General features: G+C 34.6%; 2 protein-coding genes and 1 long non-coding RNA gene across 4 annotated transcripts; 2 read left to right on the forward strand and 1 right to left on the reverse strand.

Annotated features, from left to right (window-relative positions):
- The first annotated feature begins 143 nt into the window (after positions 1-143).
- On the forward strand, positions 144-4,395 carry LOC100175060 (SWI/SNF-related matrix-associated actin-dependent regulator of chromatin subfamily B member 1-A). 2 transcript variants are annotated; one of them, XM_026834345.1, is made up of 9 exons: positions 144-531; positions 832-943; positions 1,926-2,055; positions 2,361-2,501; positions 2,664-2,791; positions 3,012-3,181; positions 3,362-3,552; positions 3,840-3,971; positions 4,129-4,395. In XM_026834345.1, the coding sequence occupies exons 1-9, from the start codon at positions 430-432 to the stop codon at positions 4,157-4,159; spliced, it is 1,137 nt and encodes a 378-aa protein (XP_026690146.1). In that variant the 5' UTR covers positions 144-429; the 3' UTR covers positions 4,160-4,395. The 2 variants fall into 2 exon arrangements, with proteins under 2 accessions (XP_026690146.1, XP_026690147.1); XM_026834346.1 differs by having other exon boundaries at positions 3,840-3,922; positions 4,224-4,393.
- Positions 3,554-4,417, reverse strand: LOC104265590. The gene is made up of 2 exons (XR_717205.2): positions 4,224-4,417; positions 3,554-3,922 (listed from the first exon to the last, which is right to left on the reverse strand). It is a non-coding gene; the product is annotated as an uncharacterized LOC104265590 (long non-coding RNA).
- A 1,058-nt stretch (positions 4,418-5,475) lies between these two features.
- Positions 5,476-21,047, forward strand: zf(c2h2)-99 (zinc finger (C2H2)-99). The gene is made up of 24 exons (XM_002122731.5): positions 5,476-5,609; positions 5,675-5,900; positions 6,144-6,400; positions 6,584-6,692; positions 7,215-7,667; positions 7,945-8,378; positions 8,689-8,774; positions 9,148-13,924; positions 14,084-14,269; positions 14,562-14,777; positions 15,013-15,209; positions 15,285-15,411; positions 15,467-15,549; positions 15,706-15,871; positions 16,755-16,896; positions 17,166-17,230; positions 17,288-17,334; positions 17,565-17,662; positions 17,808-17,905; positions 18,429-18,569; positions 18,866-18,989; positions 19,339-19,646; positions 19,946-20,086; positions 20,473-21,047. The coding sequence occupies exons 2-24, from the start codon at positions 5,678-5,680 to the stop codon at positions 20,698-20,700; spliced, it is 8,706 nt and encodes a 2,901-aa protein (XP_002122767.2). The 5' UTR covers positions 5,476-5,609; positions 5,675-5,677; the 3' UTR covers positions 20,701-21,047.
- The last annotated feature ends 25 nt before the right edge of the window (positions 21,048-21,072 follow it).

Below are 21,072 nucleotides of genomic sequence, written 5' to 3' on the forward strand. Positions count from 1 at the left end.
ACATACTTACTGGCGTCATATGACAAATAATTGAGCCTCTCAGACAAAACACAGGTCAAAGCGGAAACACTGAAAATAACTAACCAGTGGCCAGTCCCCACGCTACTTACGTGGAAAACTGCCAACCAAATACCCAACAAAATCTATTAGCTATTAGTTGCCGCGGAAACAGTTAAGTCACATTTATAGCGTGCTTGTACAGCACTCACAATCAACGCACACGAACTTTGCCTGTCCAATAGTGTGTGTCTACCAATACTAAAAAAACGGGAAGCACTGTACAATTTTTGATTTGTTTATTGACTTGTGGAGAGTTTCGTGTGTGGAGGTAACAGAGACGTTTGTATACTCTAGCGTCACTTTATGTCAAATAGTTACGGGCTACGGGTGGTTTTGGAGTAAAGCTGTGCAACTTCAACAACTTGAACAATGTCGAAGACTAATGAAACTACCACCCCGCGTACGTTTGGTCAAAAACCCGCCAAGTTTCAACTAGAAGAAGGTGGCGAATTTTATATGATTGGATCTGAGGTATGAATGCAACTTTTGCTTCTCTTTTATTGTATGAAGAAATCTGCTTGATTTTACAGTGACATAAATTACACAAGACTTGAAACATCTGTAAGATTAAGAATCTAATCTATAATATATTCAAAGTAAAGTTAAATGCACTTGTATAAATAAGTGTCACTTTCTTTAAGTTTCTTATACACCTTTTGTTGGTTTTTGGTGATGAGTCTTGTTTTTTTATGCGAAAATATAGAGTAAAATTTTTTATTTTTTTTTATTTTGATTAAATAAGTTGAAGATTATTAAAAAATTTACTTGTAGGTTGGCAATTATCTTCGTTTATTCCGTGGCTCCTTATACAAACGATACCCATCATTATGGAGGCGTATGGCAACAACAGAAGAGAGAAAACTAATTGCCTCACGCTCTCCAGGTTTATTTTTGTCCTTTATTTAAAAAAAATGGCGGTTTTTGTTAAATAGCCTAGTAGATTTATTACATGTTTTATATATTTAAAATAAGACAAACATTCTACACACAGGGTAAACTACTTATTTTACCATTTATATTAAAACATTGAAAAGGTAAAGTTTAGTAAGCATTACTTGTGTAATATATATATATTATTTATATATGGTTAATTGTATTTTTCGTTATGTTTAGTTACAGCTTGTCATACAGTAAGGTTTATTAAATTTAGCGCTAAAATTCTTGGAGTGGTTTAAAATTTATTCCTTAATTATAACAGATTTGGAGACAGTACATTATTTGTTATGAATTCTATTGTTTAGTTTTATTTACTGAATTTAGAAATTTGGCAAAGAATATTGAGAAGAGCTGCAAGAATAAGGTTAAAGAGAGGTCAAGGTGAAGTAGTAGATATGTTTACTCAGTGATGCAAGGTGCAAGTTATCCAATAAAATATATGAATGAAGTAGTTTATTTTTAAGTATAATAAATGTAGAAATCAAAACCTTATTAAATGCAATTAAACTCCTTGTATGTCTGCTGAAGCATGTTTATGAAGTGATGATACAGGTACATAAATATATATACTTTTAGCCTTAAACATTAATGTAGACCAGGTTTTATAGACTAATTTTGGGTGGTTATTGTTTCACATGTTATCTTATTTTTTCACATGAATTGAATTTTATCTATTCTTCTACATATCAAGTAACTTGAGTTATTCAAGTTTTATATATATAAAACCATTATGTAGTTACACAAGTACATGTTATGTCCAAGATAATACTGTGAAATCATGTCCCAATAAAGTAGAAATAGTATCATTCTTATTAATTCATGGTATAATGTTGTTTTCCACAAAACAATATTATATACCACTCAATGGCCTATACATTGAAATTTGCATACATTTACTCCAGTATAATTTCAGTTTAAATGTTGTTTAGATATCGGACATAGTAGTCTTGCAACTAATGTTTCTTTGCTGAAAGCAAGTGAAGTCGAAGACGTGTACCAAGGTAATGATGAAAAATATCGTGCTGCAACTTTATCAACTACAGCAGACATAGCTGCAAGGTGATGTTTACAACTGTTTAGCTGAATGTTTGTAAACAGTATTTAACCTAGTTCTAAATTATATGTATTAAATAATAGAAACTTTAAAATAAATTGTTTGAAGGTAAAATTAGCCAGGAAAAAATAACTTTTAAGCTTCAATATTTGTGGTAACATGAATATTAAATACAGTAAGCTACCAGCTAAGCCTGGCTGCCCAATTTTACCTATCGTGTATATACTGTATTAGTATTACCATTATCATTCAGGTTATATGTGTTTATTTTTTTAAACTTTAACTCAAAATAGTAATATTTTAATTATAGAGAAGCAAACAAACAAAAGCGCAGCAGTCAGTGGGTTCCAACTTTACCTAATAGTTCACACCATCTTGATGCAGTGCCTTGTGCAACATCTATTACACATATTCCGCAATCCAAGAAAAAAATTCGCACTTTTCCATTTTGGTGAGTTTTTGTGTATTGTACCAAAGTTAATATATTACTTGAATCTTAATCTTCCTATGGCCAGAAACGACAGTCTTTATGACATGGGTGTTCTGTTTCATACACCTTGTACCAGTACATACCCATTTTCTCTTGTTTTTAACATTTTGTGTTTTAAATAAGTTATGATGATCGTCGACCCGCAGCTATTCACAGCAATGCAGCTCAACCAGAAGTGTTGGTTCCAATACGCCTCGATATGGAAGTGGATGGCCAGAAATTAAGAGATACATTTTGTTGGAATAAAAATGGTAACTTGTACTGGTTTTTAATGTAATGTATTTTCAATTGTGTGTCAGTTTAGCTTGTTTCCAAACCTTACCAAGACTACATATTTTTAAAAACACTGACTTTTGTTTAAGGCCTTTTAAAGACTAATTATAAAGTGCTGGTGCTGCAGTGTTATGGCATCGTCATGGGGCTACTTCTAGTAAATTTTAGTTCTATTTGTAACAAGGTTATATTTCTCAGAACAACTGATAACACCAGAAATGTTTGCTGAAGTTTTATGCGATGATTTAGATTTGAATGCACTCACATTCGTACCACTTATTGCACAAGCAATACGAACACAAATTGAAGCTTTTCCTTTAGAAACAAACATACTATCAGGACAAACTGATCAGCGGGTTATCTTAAAAGTAACTTTTAATTGGTAGTAATATAGTACTGGTTTGATTTGAATACCCGTACCTCTTAATTAGTATTTGATTATTCTATTGGCAGATAAGTTGCAATTAATTCTTAAACATCTTTTAAGTTCTAGTGTGGTCTTTTTTATTTACTTTATTTTTTGACACAACTTTTTTTTGATCATACAGCTGAACATTCATGTCGGCAACATCAGTTTAGTTGACCAATTTGAATGGGACATGTCAGAACCAAGTAACAGTCCAGAAGAATTTGCTGCAAAGCTTTGCCAAGAGCTTGGACTAGGAGGGGAATTTGTGACAGCTATAGCTTACAGTATCCGTGGCCAATTAAGCTGGCATCAAAGGACATATGCATTTAGGTTAGGATAACATCACCTTTAAAGATTTATTACTGAGTACTACAATTGGTTTATTACTGAGTACTACAACTGGTATATTCTATTATGAAAGGCTCTGATTACAAGCACTAAAATAAAAATTTCCAACAGGTTTTGTGTCATTAAAAATACATTATTAAAAATAAATATTCACCTTAATACTTTTACAAATTAACACAAACGGACAGAAGGTTTTTCCCACTTCCAGTGAGCAACCCAATCAAATCAAATAGTATGCAGTGATGTAACCCATGCTAATACTTTAACAGTGAGAATCCACTTCCATCTGTTGACATTGCATTGAGAAACACTGGTGAAGCTGACCAGTGGTGTCCGTTCCTTGAATCTCTAACTGATGCGGAGATGGAGAAGAAGATAAGAGATCAAGATAGAAACACAAGGTTAATTTTCGGAGTTATATTTATAATTAGTTACATTTTAAGTAAACCTGTGTTGTTTGTGATAAAAGTTCAATATCGCACTAATATCCCTTAAAGTAACTGCAAACAATGGAATTGTATTCATAGTAACTATTCAATATTTAATTTTTTTCCACAGGAGAATGAGACGACTAGCTGCTGCCTGGTGATACAATGGGAAACTAAATAAGAGAACAATTGGATTACCTACTTGGATTAAAACTTTCGACTTACTTCAGACATAAAACTTGTTGAATTCCTTTTATAGTAGTCCTGTCCATTTCAGACTAAAAAACCATAGACCCTAATACATGGAAACGAAAGGCACCGCCAAAAATCTGAAAAACTGTTGTGGAAAGTTTTTTGCGTTACTTTGTTTATCTGTGAATAAAACAGGAAACGTATAGTCTGTTAAAGTTTACTGTTCGCCACGGTTTATAGTTAATTATTTTAGTAAACTATTTTTGCAATTTAATTGTAGAACCGCTGTAAACTAGCAATGTAACTTGGGAAACAAAAGTTTGTGAGCAACCGAAATACTACTCCCCTGAAGTGATGTCAGCAACAACTGCACTGACACAATACGCTGACTCCACTCTGCGTTGAATGCTGCTCCACGATTGCCTTTTTTCACTAATCTCTCGTAATCATTAAAAAGAAAAAAAGCAGTTAATGCAATACGAGAGAGCGTACTATCTTTTCAAACGATGTTGCCCAAGAAAGCTAATGTACGACGTAAACAGCAGACATGAAAACATGTCTAGTTTACTTTATTTTGAGTTCTTACTCTCATCCGTTTATAATCAAATATTGGTAAATAACTAACGTCATAGTCGATTAAGGTATAAACTTGTGAATAAATAGGTCATTTTTTCATTCAACAAGAACCTGTAGTTAAAGAGCATTTGAGGATTTTCGAACCCTGTACCGAATCAGCGAAGCGTGATGGTGCCTTATGCTCTTCGCTGTGCGCACACACCGCGAATGGCTTCCGTCATAAGACCAGTTTTAACCGGTTTCAGCCGGTTTACCAGACTATTCCTGTGTTGAAGTCGTGCAATCGGATTGGCGACTACGCGCGCTGGTAACGTTTCGCATTGTGTTGATGACACAGTTTTAAAAGTGGGAATGTTAGCCACAGTTTTTTGACTAATGTTTATTTTTTTTAGATCATAATGAATCATTTTCAAACATTTGAATAAAATCTGTATGGATTTAATAAAAGTAAATATTAGTGTTATGAATATAATAGATTAACTAAAGTATTGTTATTGATAGAAAACTGATATCAGACTTAGTGTTAGATAAAAGAGTTTTTTGGTTTATAATGTCAATTTTAAAAGTGAATATTAGCAGTGTTTTAGTTTTTTCTGTGATAGGCTATTTTAGTGTTTAAAAAGCAGATATATAGCGAACAGTATCTTTAAGCATTATGTCCTAAAATAACTTTGTAAGCTAATATTTTATGTTTTATTATTTCAGCATTCTTTTATCAGTAATCATTATCATGTAACTGTTTATTTTAGTTGTGAAAATGCATTTGAGCAATGTATCAAAATTGGAATAAACCTTTTTCCAACAGTTGTTATTATCAGATTTTATATGTGACTTAAAACACAGGTAATTTACCAATACTATAGGCTTTATAATAAATGAAATAATACAAGGTTTATTTATTTTAATAGAAAATGGCAGATGTGCCTGATATTGAAGAACTCCTTGCTGCATGGGACGAAGATGCTTCAAAAGCAGACAATAGTAATCTTCCTGTCCAACATGCAATGCAAACACCAGCCATGCTACAAAGTATGCACACCAACCCGTTTGATCTGCTTCAAACAGGATCTGTAAATATCAACAGTGGTGTCAATGACAGGATTCAAAGTACCAATCCCAATGGAATGAATGAATGTAAGCGGTGTAGTAGTATTTTGTTTATTATTAATAATTAAACATTATCAATAAAGAAGTATATTATATATGTCTCCTTTATTATTACCTGAAACAGGCTGAAAGTGTAATTTTTTTTCCTGTTAAAAGATAGTGATTATTTGTTGGGCTTGTTATTTGTTTAGGCAAGTAGTATTTTGATTTTGTATAACTGCGTCCACATTCCCTATAGTTGTTTCACATTAGTTAAATTATCTCCTTTAGATTCATTTCCAATTCCAACACCAACCAATGAAAGGGAGCAGTTTAATCTACCAAGTGGAAACAGTCTTGGAAGTTTATTTTTATCCTCTGTTGAAGAAGACTTATCAAGCCAAAAGACATTCACCCCACCTAGTGTTACGCAACAGAAATCGACAAAGAATAAATCAAAAAAGCAATTAATACGGAAAGCTGATACAGTGGTTACTCATTCACCTATTCATCTAACACCTGACACTTCCACATCAAACTTATCACAGGTTGGATTATATAGATTACAATCATATACTGGAAAACTTGTATAAGCTGTCCCAATTGTAATAAAACACAACTCAGATGGAAATCTAAATTTGTTCTTACAGGATGTAATGCATAAAACCTATTTTATTTTAAATCAAACTAGATTGATATTATTAAACTTGTGCTCTGCTATGTTTTCACAGCAACAGCTTCCATCGAAAAGTCAATCATCTTACAGTCAAGGTCAAAATATTCTGCAAGCACCATACAGACCACCATCTGCATCTCGTAATGTTGAAGAATCATATTTAGGTAAGTCATTTTTTACATTATTTGCTGTAAATCTGTTCAGTCAATGTTGTATGTTTGTTTTTAAATTGTAGTCTATTTATACTTTTTTTAGCAAAAAATTGTTTGTCTACAAATTAACAAAGCTGTTGGTAATAAAAATATTATGGTTTTAAATTTAGAGTTATAAATGTTTTATATTAAGTAGCAAGTACAAGTTTGTCCGGTGGTAAAATTTAGTAACTGTGAAATAAATTGGATTGAAATAACATTTTTTATGTAGGCAGGTGGCTTTACACAACATACATTGTCTAAATTGTTTTCAGAGCAATTTTATGATCGTTATGGAACATGTACTGTTGTTACAAAGAGTGTCAAATATGCCGGCTGTAAAAAAAACCTTTTTAACAGTATAAAATCTTGCAGCTGTTCTGATTTATTGCATTCTTACACTAGGATTTTATCACAAATATGTACTCTGTACTTATATATTTTTTTAAATATATTAATTTTTTATAAAATATTAATTTTTTATTTAATTTGCAGCAAGTCCATCTCCGGAATCATTTGTTAAACCAACATATCACCGCACGCAACCGATTCCACGCCCACAGTCCAACACATCTTGTGATAACTCCTTCTATCCTGGCAGTGTCCCTCAACCAAGCCCTAGTGGTTCGATTGATTCCAATTTTAATCCAAGAACACCATTATCAAACAACCCCCTTACCCCACAATCTAACCAGTCGGTTGGTTCACAGCAAAACAGATCAGCAGCAGCCACCCCCCAGCTACAGTTGCAGCACCCAGGAGTGATTGTTGACCCATCATATCCTGGTATGCTACCACATGTGCGCACCCCACCACCCCCTATTGTTCCAGATGACCAATCTCATTTACAATACCTCAACACAAGTTCATCACAGATACAGAAAAATATGTCTTCTGAAATTTTGGATGATTTACCAACTCCCATTAAATCAGTGTTTGGACTACATGGTAAAGAATATGTAGAATTGATTTACTAATGTGTCTTTTTACTGTTTGAAAAAAAAACTCTTTAATTGCTAGCAGTACAAATCAATAATTTGATTTATAACATAAAAAAGTTCAGTTATATTTGACCAAAATTGTTCATACTGTATAACATAAAATGGCTGAAAGTCTGACAAATTTATCCCAAATTTTAAGTATCCCAATATAAACTAAGAAAGTAAACAAAGTTGTAACCGTTGGTCATATTTCATACAATGACATTTTCCTTCTTCTTTTATAGATAACTATACAGATTTTCAAACTCAACAACCTGTTGGTCTACAATCTACAACCAGAACTTCTAATTGGATGGAAGACCCCACAAATCAAGTGTTTACTTCAGGCATGCAAAGTAACGTGGAAAGGACAGGTTATACATTCACTCAGCAACATAACACTGGAATAAATAATCAAGGACATAATTTTCACATGACAAACTCCTCAGCTGGCTTGACATCAACTCAGAGTCAGTTGTTGGACAGTTTAACATCAAAGAAAAACAATAAACCGAATAATGCCAAGTCCTCATTACCACATATGTTCAGTGATATAAGTGGACTGCAACAGACCAGTAATTATCAATTAAATCTTGGAACTGACCAAAAGCAGCAAATTCAGAATCCGAAAAGTAAAACTTTAAATTTATTGGGACAAGCAGAAAGTGGAATTAAACAAGTAAGATTGTTGTGTGGGTTTGGCTAAACATTATTTTTGTTTTCCTTTTGTTACAGAGCGAGTAAGAAATTAAATAGCGAATAAAAACCTAAAACGTAAATTTACCTAAAATTGGAATAATAGCATCTTGTGATACTTCCGTAACCCCCAACCACCTTGAAGCTATAAATAAAAATCACAGGATTCACAGACCAAATAGGCTGCTGTTATTTACATTGAAAAGCTTTGCTATAGCTTCTAGTTTTTCAAAATTTAAAGGCCAATTGGTAATTACCTTTATTGAACAATTTGTAATTTATATTTTTTTCAGTTTTATTCACAATCTTCTGCATACGAAGCTGTGAGTCCAATTAGTGATTATTCCAATTCACCCTTACCTGGATTTAGTGATTCAAAGTAACACATATTGATAATAATACTAAACTAAATAAATGATTATGTCTACGTAACTATTACTAGCTAGCACAGTGAATCTCAAGCTTTGTGCTGTGGAATTAACTTAGGTCTGCTATGTAGTTAACACTAATTAAAGGTAATTAAAAAAATACTTAAGCATGTGTTGTGTATGACGGTCATGAACCTAAAAAATATGAAAAATCAAAAATAAATTAATTGTTTACCTATGAGATTGACTTTGGAGCATAACTTGGTTTGGCCTAGGATTTCAAATATTAGGTAATGTTTAAAAATACAGCCTATATAGTTTATAAGTATCTAGTTGGTACATTGCATTATAACTTTTTATTTTATTTATTTTTTTTTATTTTAGTGTTACTTCCAAAGCAACATCAACTGCATCAGGTCATCACTCAATCGGCATTGATGAAAGCTTTATCAACATTTCATCTTTTTTAAATGACTCTGCTGGGAAAGACAAGGATGATAAAAAAAGTCTTGGAAATGACAATATTAATATTGTAAATGCTGATGAAACGACAAAATTTGGACCACTCGCACGAAGACGTAGTGCCAGTGCAGAGCGCAAGGCAAATGAAAATACAAAGTCTATTAATAAGTCGCATGGTTTAAACTTGGATGATGATTTCGGATTTGACCAAGATGAACCTACCATACGTCTCCCTATGAAACTAACAAGCAATTTGGAACCTCAGAACAAACCTTTGGAAAGTGTTCCAAATCCTTTGCCATTGCAGAGAGAGAGTTATTCTGATCAGTCAGTTTATGATTCTGTTCAAGAATTGGCTGCATTGCAACAGAAACAGAAGTCACTAATGCAGAAGTTGAATGCTTCACGGAATAAACCTCAACCACAGAAAGCTTTCCGTAATGTGTATCGTCCCCCACCATCAACCACGACCAACAACACTACAACAGTTGATAACACAACATCAAACAAGCAGACTAAATCAAGAAAACCTGCAAAGTCAAATGCATGGACAAATGAGCCAAGTAATTTATTAACTGGACCAAATGTTCCGGTTACAACAATCAACTCTGGTTTACCAATACAATCAAAGCTGCCACAATTTTCTCATCCGTTAAAAACACAAGCGGATACCCATCTAAATTTAAAGTCTATGCCTTTCCATCAGGATAACTTTTTAGCAGCACACAAAATGGAAAAAGCTTTCCAGCATCACACAGAGCAGGCAAGTGTTTCGTTCCAACCAGTATCGACAACCAAGCAGTCTCATCCTATACCACAAGTTCAATATACACAAAACAACTTTCAACAATTTATAAACAATTCATTTACCCCACCTGTTGCTTCAAATGCACAAAAGAATCAGCCAAATACTGTTACTTCAACTACATCAACATATGTGTATAGGCACACACCAGCAAGTGTGCTTTCAAATAAGAAAGCAGCATCGGCATCTAACACTTACACTGGAAACAGAGACCATCAAGTATCAACAACTTCAAAAACATTTGATCAATCTGTCCCAGTCCCAGTACCAGTATCAGGAAAACTATCAAATCCCTTATCCATACACACACTGCCTCAGTCAACCCCTTTAACTCAGTTATCAAAATTACCGCTGTCAGAAAATCCAGACTTGTTATCAAGCAATAACATTTGGGGGCAGAGTAACCTTACTCATTCAAGCTTACCTCCAGTAGAAATAAACAAACCAGATGTTCTTAACTGGTCCAAACTCCCTTGGGCTTCTGTATCTAGCTCTACACAAACACTGACCAAAACCTTGTCACAAGACCTGGATGAAATGTTATCCTCAAAATCTACAACCATTGTTGGTGGGGCAAAGGAAAACAACAAGTCAAAAGTAAACTCCTCAAGTTCGTTAAATACAAACTTTAGTTTAAAAGTCCCTCATTCTGAACCACATACGGACTCCTTATTTAAATCTGTACCTGACCATGTCAAACTACCAGACATGTCACAAATTCAACTCGACTATGCTGGCCACAATGCTCAAATATGTTCAGTAACCGATACAAAAACTTCTGAAACCTTACGTTCAACTGCTGCTCTGAGCAATATTGGCATGGCTGGTTTGTGGAACCAGTCAAGTGTCACACATCCTGGGTTTGAAAAAAACCTGCCATATCCTTACTTTTTGGACCAACATAATTTCCCACCCTCTGTGCTCCATACAGCTACAACATCTCCATCTTTGTTCCATTACCATTCATCCACTCCATCTCAAAGTACGATTCCACACACTACAAATCCTCCTCACTCACTAATGCATGGGGTAAACTCACAATTCTACCACCACCCTCATACATCCAACCCACCAGACTTCTCTGCACATCACACTTCTAAAATGTTTGAACCACCATCTAACTTGCTGCCCTCAACAAAAGCTGATGCTTTTCATAGTATGATCTTACCAGATAAAGAGGCTGTTAAAAAATCATTAGAAGTTTTAAGAAAAACTCAAGAGAGAATAAACAGACAACCTGAAGCTGCACCCATAAATATAGCTGCCTGCACTACTCCTGCAACTTCGGTGGAAGTTAAGGCTAAGCCACCAACATATGAGCAGTCAGTTTCTAACCAATTTTTGCCACAATTTACAAAAAGTATCCAATCTACATTAGAAAGAATAGAACAAAAGAATAGCCCAGTACCGGTTATATCATCTGCGAATGGACACGAGGTTTCAACTTATCCCAACACTACCACAATAACTGAGACATTTTTTTCTAAACCTACAGTTTCAGTTAATGAAGCTCCACCCCCCAATAAACCCCTGAATTTTTCAATATCAAAAAATGATGTTCCTGTTTGTTTAACCACAAGTTCCATGCCAACAAGTGTTTCGGAAGCTACCATTGCTGCTCCAGTTGCATTTCAATTGACCAAGAGTTTACCTGCAATTAAAACAGATGTTGTATCATCTGCACCCAGTACTGTTTCTATTTTGCATGACAAGACCTACCATGGACCGAAGAAAAAGCATATTTTAGAAAAGTATTCACAGCAAAACATCCAAAACAGTGGAGTGAGTGTAACCAGCGTGCCTTCTGTGTCCACGGTGCTAAAGCAAAACATTGCAAGTGTTACTGGAGCAGAGAAGAAACCTGGTCGAAAATCAACAAAGGCTAGAAAACCTTCTGCTGACAAGAGGTCTACACAACCTGAGAAACCTACAATACAAACTAAAACCATTGAAGTTGCGAAAACAAGTGAAACAAAACCGGTAATAAATGACAAAAGTAGTGTTGCTGAACCAGAAATCAAACAAGCGACAGGAAACTTGAAAAATGTTTCTGATTCTAATTCATTGTCTAGAGATAAAGAACAATCTGCAGGAATATTTTCTTTGTTTGATTCGTTGCTACAAGAAGCATCTCAGTCTGCTTCAAAAAGTTTGAAAAAACCACAAGTTACTGAGCCAGAACAAACTAAACCTACTATATCTGTAGAAAAAACAGTTTCTAACCCAAGTACAAAAAGTACAAATACAATATCTTCTGTTATTAACACTATTACCACTGTTGCTTCTGATAAAAGTGTTCAAAAATCTAACATTGCTTCTGTACAAAATAGAAGCCCTGCTACTTTTCCATTTAAAAGAAGACATGTTCGAAACAACCTTAATCCTACAACTGTAACACCCACCACGCAAGCTACAGAAGTTAAATCTCAGAATATAAAACCAAAAGTTACAGTTGCTACTACTGAAAACATTGTAATATCAAATGTTGAGGAACATGCAAAAGTTTCAAGTGCTGCTAATTCTGAACCTGTAGAACCCAAAGAACAAACTCCTGCCGTAAAACTGGATTCTGAAGATAAAAGCACGTCCAGTAATTTAAACCTAAAAACTCAAGTTAGTGGTAGCAGGTTAAAACTCCGTATTGTTGCTTTTCGTTCATCTAGTGGAAAAGTCATCCACCAAGCATCAAGAGTTGGTCCTAGTTTTCCAGAAGAAGATGAAGATGGTTTACAGAGAGGTAAATCGAAAAAGAAAACAAAGAAGCAAAAGCGGAAGAAAAAGCGCAGAAGGACTTCTTCATCCAGCAGCGAAGATTCTGTAAAAATTGCACCAACTATTGTTTCAAAACCAGCAAAAAAATCAGTCAATCAGTTCCCCTACAGTTCGGTTGATGAACTCAACCCACCTGCAGCATCGTGTAGTAATAATGATTCCGAGGCAAGTGTTGGTTCTGGTAAAGTAAAGAAAAGAAAAAAGGGTGTTGGTCTAAACAAACAGGTTTTGAATCCTCCATTAAAGCGAATTAGAACAACCAGCTCAGGTGTTGCTAGTGACAAGGACAAGTCAAAATCCAAGCAAAAAAAATCTCAAATATCTACGCCCCGATATAAATGCAAACCCAGCCAAGGTTCGACATCTACAACATCATCTGCAGCATTTGGTAGAGAACCAGGCAAACTGCCATTATATTTAAATGCATCAGTAAACCAGTCTACTTCTGCGGGTTCAAACCCAGTCCCAACAATCCAGTTGCTTCCACGACCAGTGTGTAAACCCTCAGTGAAAGTCACTTCATCTCCTTCCATTTCTTCCACAGCACAGGGAAAGATCGTCAGTGTAAAACTGCCCATCGTATCACCAAAAACTCCACAGGCACAAATCATGCCAAAAACCTCTTTAGGTGGAGTTCGGTATGTTATCAAAACATCTCAAACAGTTTCTGCACTAAGTACAGCTCAGCGTGTTATTATACCAAAAGCAACCTGTTCATCATTTACAGTTGGGAAAGCAGCTGTTCTTACTGTATGTGCTGCGACCACATCATATCAAAGTACGGTTTCGCCCAGCGAAAGTAATTCACAATACAGACAAATAGTAGTCTCTCCGACCCAACCTGTTATTATGAAGCGTTTCCCTTTTGCACTTCTTCCGAAAGCATCAGTTACAGTTTGTACACACACCTCCCCAGCCAAAGCATCCACATTAAATAACTCCATGTGTAATGTAACTTTCACTTCACCGATGACAAAAGTTACAAGCTCACCATTAGCTCCCAAGATATTAATTTCACCAACTTCATCAAATGTTCCGGTCAAATCAGTCAGTGATCTGTTGATAAAAGATATATCAGAATCAAAGTATGAAGCCAAAGCCCCTGGCGATACTTGCTTTCAGGTAGATATTTTATAAAATTATAAAATTCATGTTTAATGGTGCAACCTGAATGTTGAATATTTACCCCATTGAAAGTCAATATGAAAAAATATGTTTTATTTTATGCCTAGAATAACAGTTTATGAATTTTTTTTAACCTTAACATGTACTATATTTCAGGCTGCCTTTTCCAAACTGATCAGCAGTCCCAACCCATTGGAAAAATATGTTCCACCACTAATGCCTTCTCATTTACTACCTGGTTTAATTGATCTTGAAAATTTTCGCTGTTTTGAATGTGGAGACACATTTTTATTTAACTCAAGTCTTCAACATCATTATTCAAGAAGAAGTATTACTGTCAAAGTTAGTACAAGTAGCATAAATTTGTTTTTGAAGTAAGGGGCCATGTAAGTCTGGCACACTCCCATGAACTATCACCAAACACTCCTTCTCAGTCAGTGGAATGCAGGTTTTCATATAGATAGGGCCTCGAAAAAAAGCCTTCATATAGATAGGGCGCCTTGTTTTAAATCTAAATTGTGGTTTTGCCCTGTTGAATAAGTTAATTGCCAAATTTTAATACTTTTGTTCCGTGATCTTGGTTTACCTTTTCGCAAAAGTCATATCTTATGTTAATATGATATTATTTTCCCAGGTTCGTTGTGTGCAATGCAATCGTATGTTGATGTTTTTCAACAAATGTGAGATACTAAAACATGCCCGGGAGCATAGTGATCGTGGGGATGTAATGCAATTCAATGGAGCACATCTTACCCCAATACCCCTCCATTTATGCCAACCAAGGACTAAAGAATATTTCCTTCAACAAGCAGAAGAAAGAGAGCAGCAGAAGGATCATGGAGAAGTATTTGTAAGTTTTATTATTAAGTGTTTATGCTATATAATTGATCAGTTGTTTTTGTTCCTTTGTTTCTACTTTCTATGTAAAATTCAATACTAAAACTTGAAACTGTTGGTCACAAAAGTTGGAGTAATTTTACATGGCTGTTTTAAAAACTAATCATAATTTGATACCACTTAATCATGGACTAAATATTATTAACCTAAATTCATACTGTTTTAACTTGTAACCATGCATTCTACAGACATGCACCGAATGTAAGTTCAATTGCTCAAACCAAGCAGTGCTTGATCAACATTTTCAGGAGAGGGCAGCAGAGTGGTACACATGTGACATATGCAGACTTGAACTACACAACCAATGTTCATTTTCTGCTCATATGAGAATGCATAAAAGAGTCCCACCTCATACATGCCCAGAGTGTGGCCAAAGCTTTGATGGGTGAGTGTTTACATTATGGATTTAAAGTAATGAAATTGGTTTTATTCATATCACTGCTTGTGTATATTATTACAGCAATGGTATGGACTTTAATCTTCATCTAAGAATCCAGTGCTTTCACTTGAGTCGTGTGTCTTGTTTCAAATGCAAATTATGTAATGTATTGTTTCTTACTGATGACCAGCTCCGGAACCATCTCAGGGTAACAAATATAATATTCGTCATATACAAGTGAAAATTAAAGCAATTTTTTGCAGATAAATCATGCACAAGTGTTTTACAAATGTCGTGAATGTCCGATGGCTTTCAAAACAATTGCGAATATAAGCAACCATCAAAGGTGGGGTAATCAATTTTACATCTAATCCCGTGATTTCACCATATATACTAAATAAACCCTTTTTCTCAGAAGTCACGGCCCTCTTATTATTCTTATACATCTTCAATTACCTTTTCTTTTATTTAACATTTTTTTAAAATTGTTTTTAAATTACAGAACTGCTCACAATCAAACACCTGAACCAATGAACACATTGAAAACCATTTATAAATGCCCATTATGCGATTCAGTGTTTACAGACTGCAGTCATTCTCAACAGCTTTTTGTGCTACATAAGCATTTTGATAGCCACATCACATCTCTAAGGATTACTGCATATAAGGTTGATTTAGTTATATTCAGTCAGTAAAAGTTACATTGCTTCTCTAATTAGCTGGTCTAATTGGAGAAAGTATTTTACAACTTTTTTTATCTATATGTAAATATATATAGATATATTAGGGAAAGATGGGTCACCTTTTTATTCTATTTTCTCGTCCCATTTAGTAGTAAACAAAAGTTATTCAAAGAATTATAAAACTGTATCCTCACGACTCCCATAGACCCTTGTTCATTATTTAAAACACGATCAGGATATTTGGATATTATGTGATGGTGTCCCATCTTCTCCCACCCTACTGTATATTTTTTTAATTAAAAGTCTGACTGAATAAGCACAAAAAGTAGACAACAGAAATACAATGGTTGTAAGACAATCCTCCATTGAACAAAGGGGGGGGGGGAATGGTGATAATGTGCAGATGGTAGTTAATAGAAAAAAGAAAACTATAAAGCCTATTTTTCACATGTCAGATGTACAATGCATAGAACTGTATTTTTGTGGTTTTAACATCATTAAAAGGAAGGAATAGATAGTTAAGTTCCTGCTAATCAGGATATGGATAATCAAGCAAGGATTCCTAGTTTTTTATGTTTGATGTAAATACTCTAGATTTGGTCAAATTAGAAGTGTTTGGCATTTACTGCTAAAATATTGATTTCGACTTTACAATTTGGTTTGTTATTTATTTTTAAAAAATGAGGACACTGGTCAAGTGTATGAGAATTAGGAATGTTTAAGAATGAATGACCAAGCTGCAAAGTATTGCCGTGACAGTTCTGTGAAAATTCAAATCAGAATGTGTTTTTCTAATCCGACAAAAGTTGCTTGGCCACATGTGATCCTAAATAATCCATTTTAAACTAATAATTAAGCAAATCTGCAGTGCTACTTGTGCAGTAACGTGAGTGAAAGAAAGTCATCGTTGCGCGACCATCTACGCAACATACATGAAGTTTCATCGTTAACAGAAGTTGCCAATAAACTGGATCTTAGCAACACACTTGATGATGCTAGACAAAACCAAGGTAATCATAATATTTTTATAATATATCATATATGTGCACAAGCTTAGTATAATGTTATGTATTTGGGATTGTTTGTTACTCCCCTATAAAATTCATTATTTGCAATTTGTCATGCTGCAGTGGTTCAGCCTTCTTTATATATTCCCTTTTTCCTTTTCCTCTCTCCCTCTCTCTCATGTGTTTGACCTTGTTAGTCATTCTAACCAAGCTGTTGTACTGTAATGAGCTGTGTTAAAGTACAGGTTAATTAACTCAACACTATTGTATAGATCGTAAGCAAATACCTGATAGCAGCAAGGATGGAGAAGTGATTTTAAAAAAGAAATCAGACAAGGTTACATATTATAGACCTGTGTTCAGTAAACAACTTATTTAAACATACTGTTTACAGAAAGGGAGAAAATCAATTATGGAAACACCCAACCGGCAGACACCGAGGTAGTGTGTGGTAATATTACCTTTTAATAAACTGTTTTGTGAAAATACACATTTTGGAGTGGCATCTGATTTAAACAGTCGTGCAGAAAATACTGTCATGTTTGTTGGTTTTTAAAAGTAGTGTCAAAGTAGACTTAATAGCAGTCATGTGTGCATGTGTAGTACTCCAAATTAATGCAAACAAATTTGGTTCTCGGCTCAAAATACACTTTTTTATTTAATTTGTGTAGTTTGGCTCCCCCTGGTGATGAGGAATCGGATTCTTCTTCGTCTTCTTCAGATAAACAACCCAAGCATGCACGACGAGCATTTAAAATCCGATTAAAAGGTTTGGTTTTTTCAGTTCTTAATCTAGATATAAAAAAGAACATTGTGTTTTTGTGTAAAGGGGGGTGCTGAGTTTAATAGGTTTTATCAATAGGGTGTGTCTTTAGGTTTAGGAACACCTCGTAAAGGCAATAAATATTTACCAGGTTCAAATGAGTCACCAGATGTTAATAAAGCTGTCAAAGCTGGTTCAGTGCTTATCAGGTCTGGCAAGAAAGTGTTTCAGTGTGGAGAATGTGAAAAGGTACGTAATATTGTTGCATTCACAACACATTGTTGATATTAGAATTTATCAAGCCAGTGTTGTTTGTTATTTGCATATACTTAAAATATATCCGGTGTATTTTTTTATTGTATGTAAATACCTAACCAAAGGTACATGCGTGTGTGCTAGGTGCTGCTGCTATTGTAGCCATGTTTTTGCTGACACTAAATGGTGCTTAAACACTAAACAGTAAAACAGTAATTGTGTGCCAATCCAGTAATAACTAGAGGGCCATAAATAAAAACATTTGTTAAATTTTACGTTTTGTAGCTTGTAAGCATGAATAAGGTGATGAGTTTCAAAACATCTGCTGTAACTCTCTGAGCCCCGCCACACAAGTATAAATAATTGAAATTAGAATATTGATGCAAGAATGTGGCAGGTTGGGTCAAAGCATTTTTTAGTTTTAAGTATACATACCAATTATAAATTTAATTATTGTTTTTTTTTATTTGAGTTTTACAGCATGGCTATTGTATAACTAATTGTTATTTGTACTCAGGTGTTTCTATCAACACACAGTAGATCGAGTCATGTACGTACTGTACACCGAGGTATACGTGCGTTGTATTGCTGTCCATACTGCACTTCCGTACCAATCAAATATGCCAAGCGTATAACATTGGTGAAACATTTGCTCAAAGTAAGTTATTTCTAAAATACTGCGTCTAACCGACGCCATGCTACAGTGACAGTGCTTGCCTCACTACCAGAAATACTTGTTTTGAAGCTTACTGCTATCTTTGTGGGTAGTTGTATTTTAGGGCAAGCCACATAAACACATAACTATTTTATTTAAACCTATTGATCAATAATGTCTTGTGCAAAATAGCTAATTATCACCCATAAAATTGCAACTGTTGCTGGTAACTCTTTATCCCACCATGCGTCGATATGTAAGTGACACCCATTTATTTATATGCTCATGTGTTGTTAAAGGTTCATGATATAAGCACTCCACAAAAGGAAGATGTTAAAATTGTGCGTACATATATTCCACATAAGCTAGCAAGTAGTCCAACCACAAGCAAGATACACAACAATGAGACTACAACATTAAAAGGTGATTTACATATTACATTGTACAAATAATTCTAATTAACCAAACTAATTCTAATTAACCAAACTATGTTTAACACAACTGGTCAAGCCGGTCAAGGGCATAACAAGTTTGTTTAAACTTAAGTATTAAACTACATTAACAGTTAAAAGATTTTCCAGTGTTCATAACATGCCCTTTTTTATGACTTGGTGCAACATACCTTTTCAATTTCGACCAAAGTCTATGTTGACTAACAAATATGATATGATTAATGTCACATTTTTATACTAAAGAATACAAAACCAAAAATTATTTGTTTTGTTACTTCTGAGATCTATTGACCTATATTTTTAATAAATATATTTGTTAGATGATGCTGTTGGTGAACGTCGCTTCCCTCGTAAAAAGATCACCACTAGATGTCCTACTAAAGCTCGTGCACGGCGGTTAGCAAGGATGAAGGAAGAACAACTTGGATCCGATGAATCAGTTGGTGAGGTGGATGAGAGAATGGTGGAGGGTGGGGAGGTCATCCATGAGAGCATGGAGGAGCAGGATCATTCAGATGATGATAAGGAAGATGATGTTGCGGATATTGATGTTTCATCGCTACGGTTACCAACCATATACACATGCGTGAAGTGTGATTATTCACATGAGGATCGAATATTGTTTCAGGTAAGTTTCTACTTAACATGAGCTGCGATTATGAATTAAATTGATGTCAATGAATGTATAGACGCCAATATTTATACTCTCCTGTTGGGGAACCTTAGAGTTATAACCAAGCTGTCATGTTGTTCAACATTTGTGGTAGCTTTATACTGACTACTTGTTTGCAGCAGTTATATTAATGTATCTTGCTTAAGTACCAGGAATAATAGCGGCTTTAAGCTTCGAACCCAGTGTCATCCAGTAACGAGTTTTTAACAACTGTGCAACAGCACCAATATTCACAGACTTATATTTTATTACAGGAACATATCACAGAGCATCGGTCCATGGATGCCACTAGTTCAGGTACAGCAGCAGCGCTCACCATGGTACAATGCACTGAATGTGGCTTGTGTTTTGCTTCAAATGCATCAAAAGAAAAACATCTTTTTATAAAGCATAAGGTTTGTTGATTGTTTTTACACTTTGTTTTTAACTACCTTTTCATATTAAGAAGTTCTAATAAAGGGTCATGAACTATTGCAAAAATATAAATCGAAAGTATTTCACATCATTTTGCTGATTTTCTGTAATTTTTGTTCAGTAGATAAAATCTATACGATATTTGCTCTTTATTAACAATTAAGACTGAACAGAATTAGGGCCACAAGTTTTTTTTTCATTGACTTTCAAAAGTTTGCGACGCATGCTTGCTCTAGGTTGAAAAACGGTGCAACTCTTTTAGACGTTTTGGTTATTTCAATTTATAAAGGGCATACTGTTTTGTAAGTTTTAATCTGCCTAATTTATTTTAGTATCTAATATAACATTTTTCATATTGTTTTACCAGATCAAAAATTTTAAGTTATTAGAGCGGTATGACGCTCGCTTACGTTTGGAACTACAGAATAACTCTTCCTCGCCGTCCGATGGAGGGCGCGAGATATCTGCGACGTCAGGCATGGGCGAACGGATCCATCGATGTCAGGTCTGCTTTAAAAAGTTTGACGCTGACACAGAGCTACGAACGCACATGCGAACTCATGGACTTGCCTTTGTCAAGTCCAAACAATTTTGAAATGCTTGTTAGTTACGGAAGAATTAACAAGTATCGTTGTTCATGAAGGTTTCTGCAATTGCTTCTCGTTGCCTCATTTTTAACACAGTATTGTACAGATTTTTAGTGCTTTGTTTCCAAAGGCACATTGCCGTTTTCTTGCAATGGGCATTCATGGTACGTCACCCGAGCCTTTATATTTCCTTACAAAGTTTCCAAGCTGCCATATTATTATTAACATTGGACAAACGTGTTATTGGGTGCTGTTAGCTGCGGTATTTATTGCGTGTTTGATTGCGAAGAAGATATGTTTCTAATCTAAATATTGGTAATATGTGAATATAAGACAGCACATATGGTCAGGTAAACTGTTTTTTGAATAATTAGGTTTAT

This window comes from Ciona intestinalis, chromosome 4, assembly GCF_000224145.3.
Source record: "Ciona intestinalis chromosome 4, KH, whole genome shotgun sequence".
NCBI classification, from domain to species: Eukaryota; Metazoa; Chordata; class Ascidiacea; order Phlebobranchia; family Cionidae; genus Ciona; species Ciona intestinalis.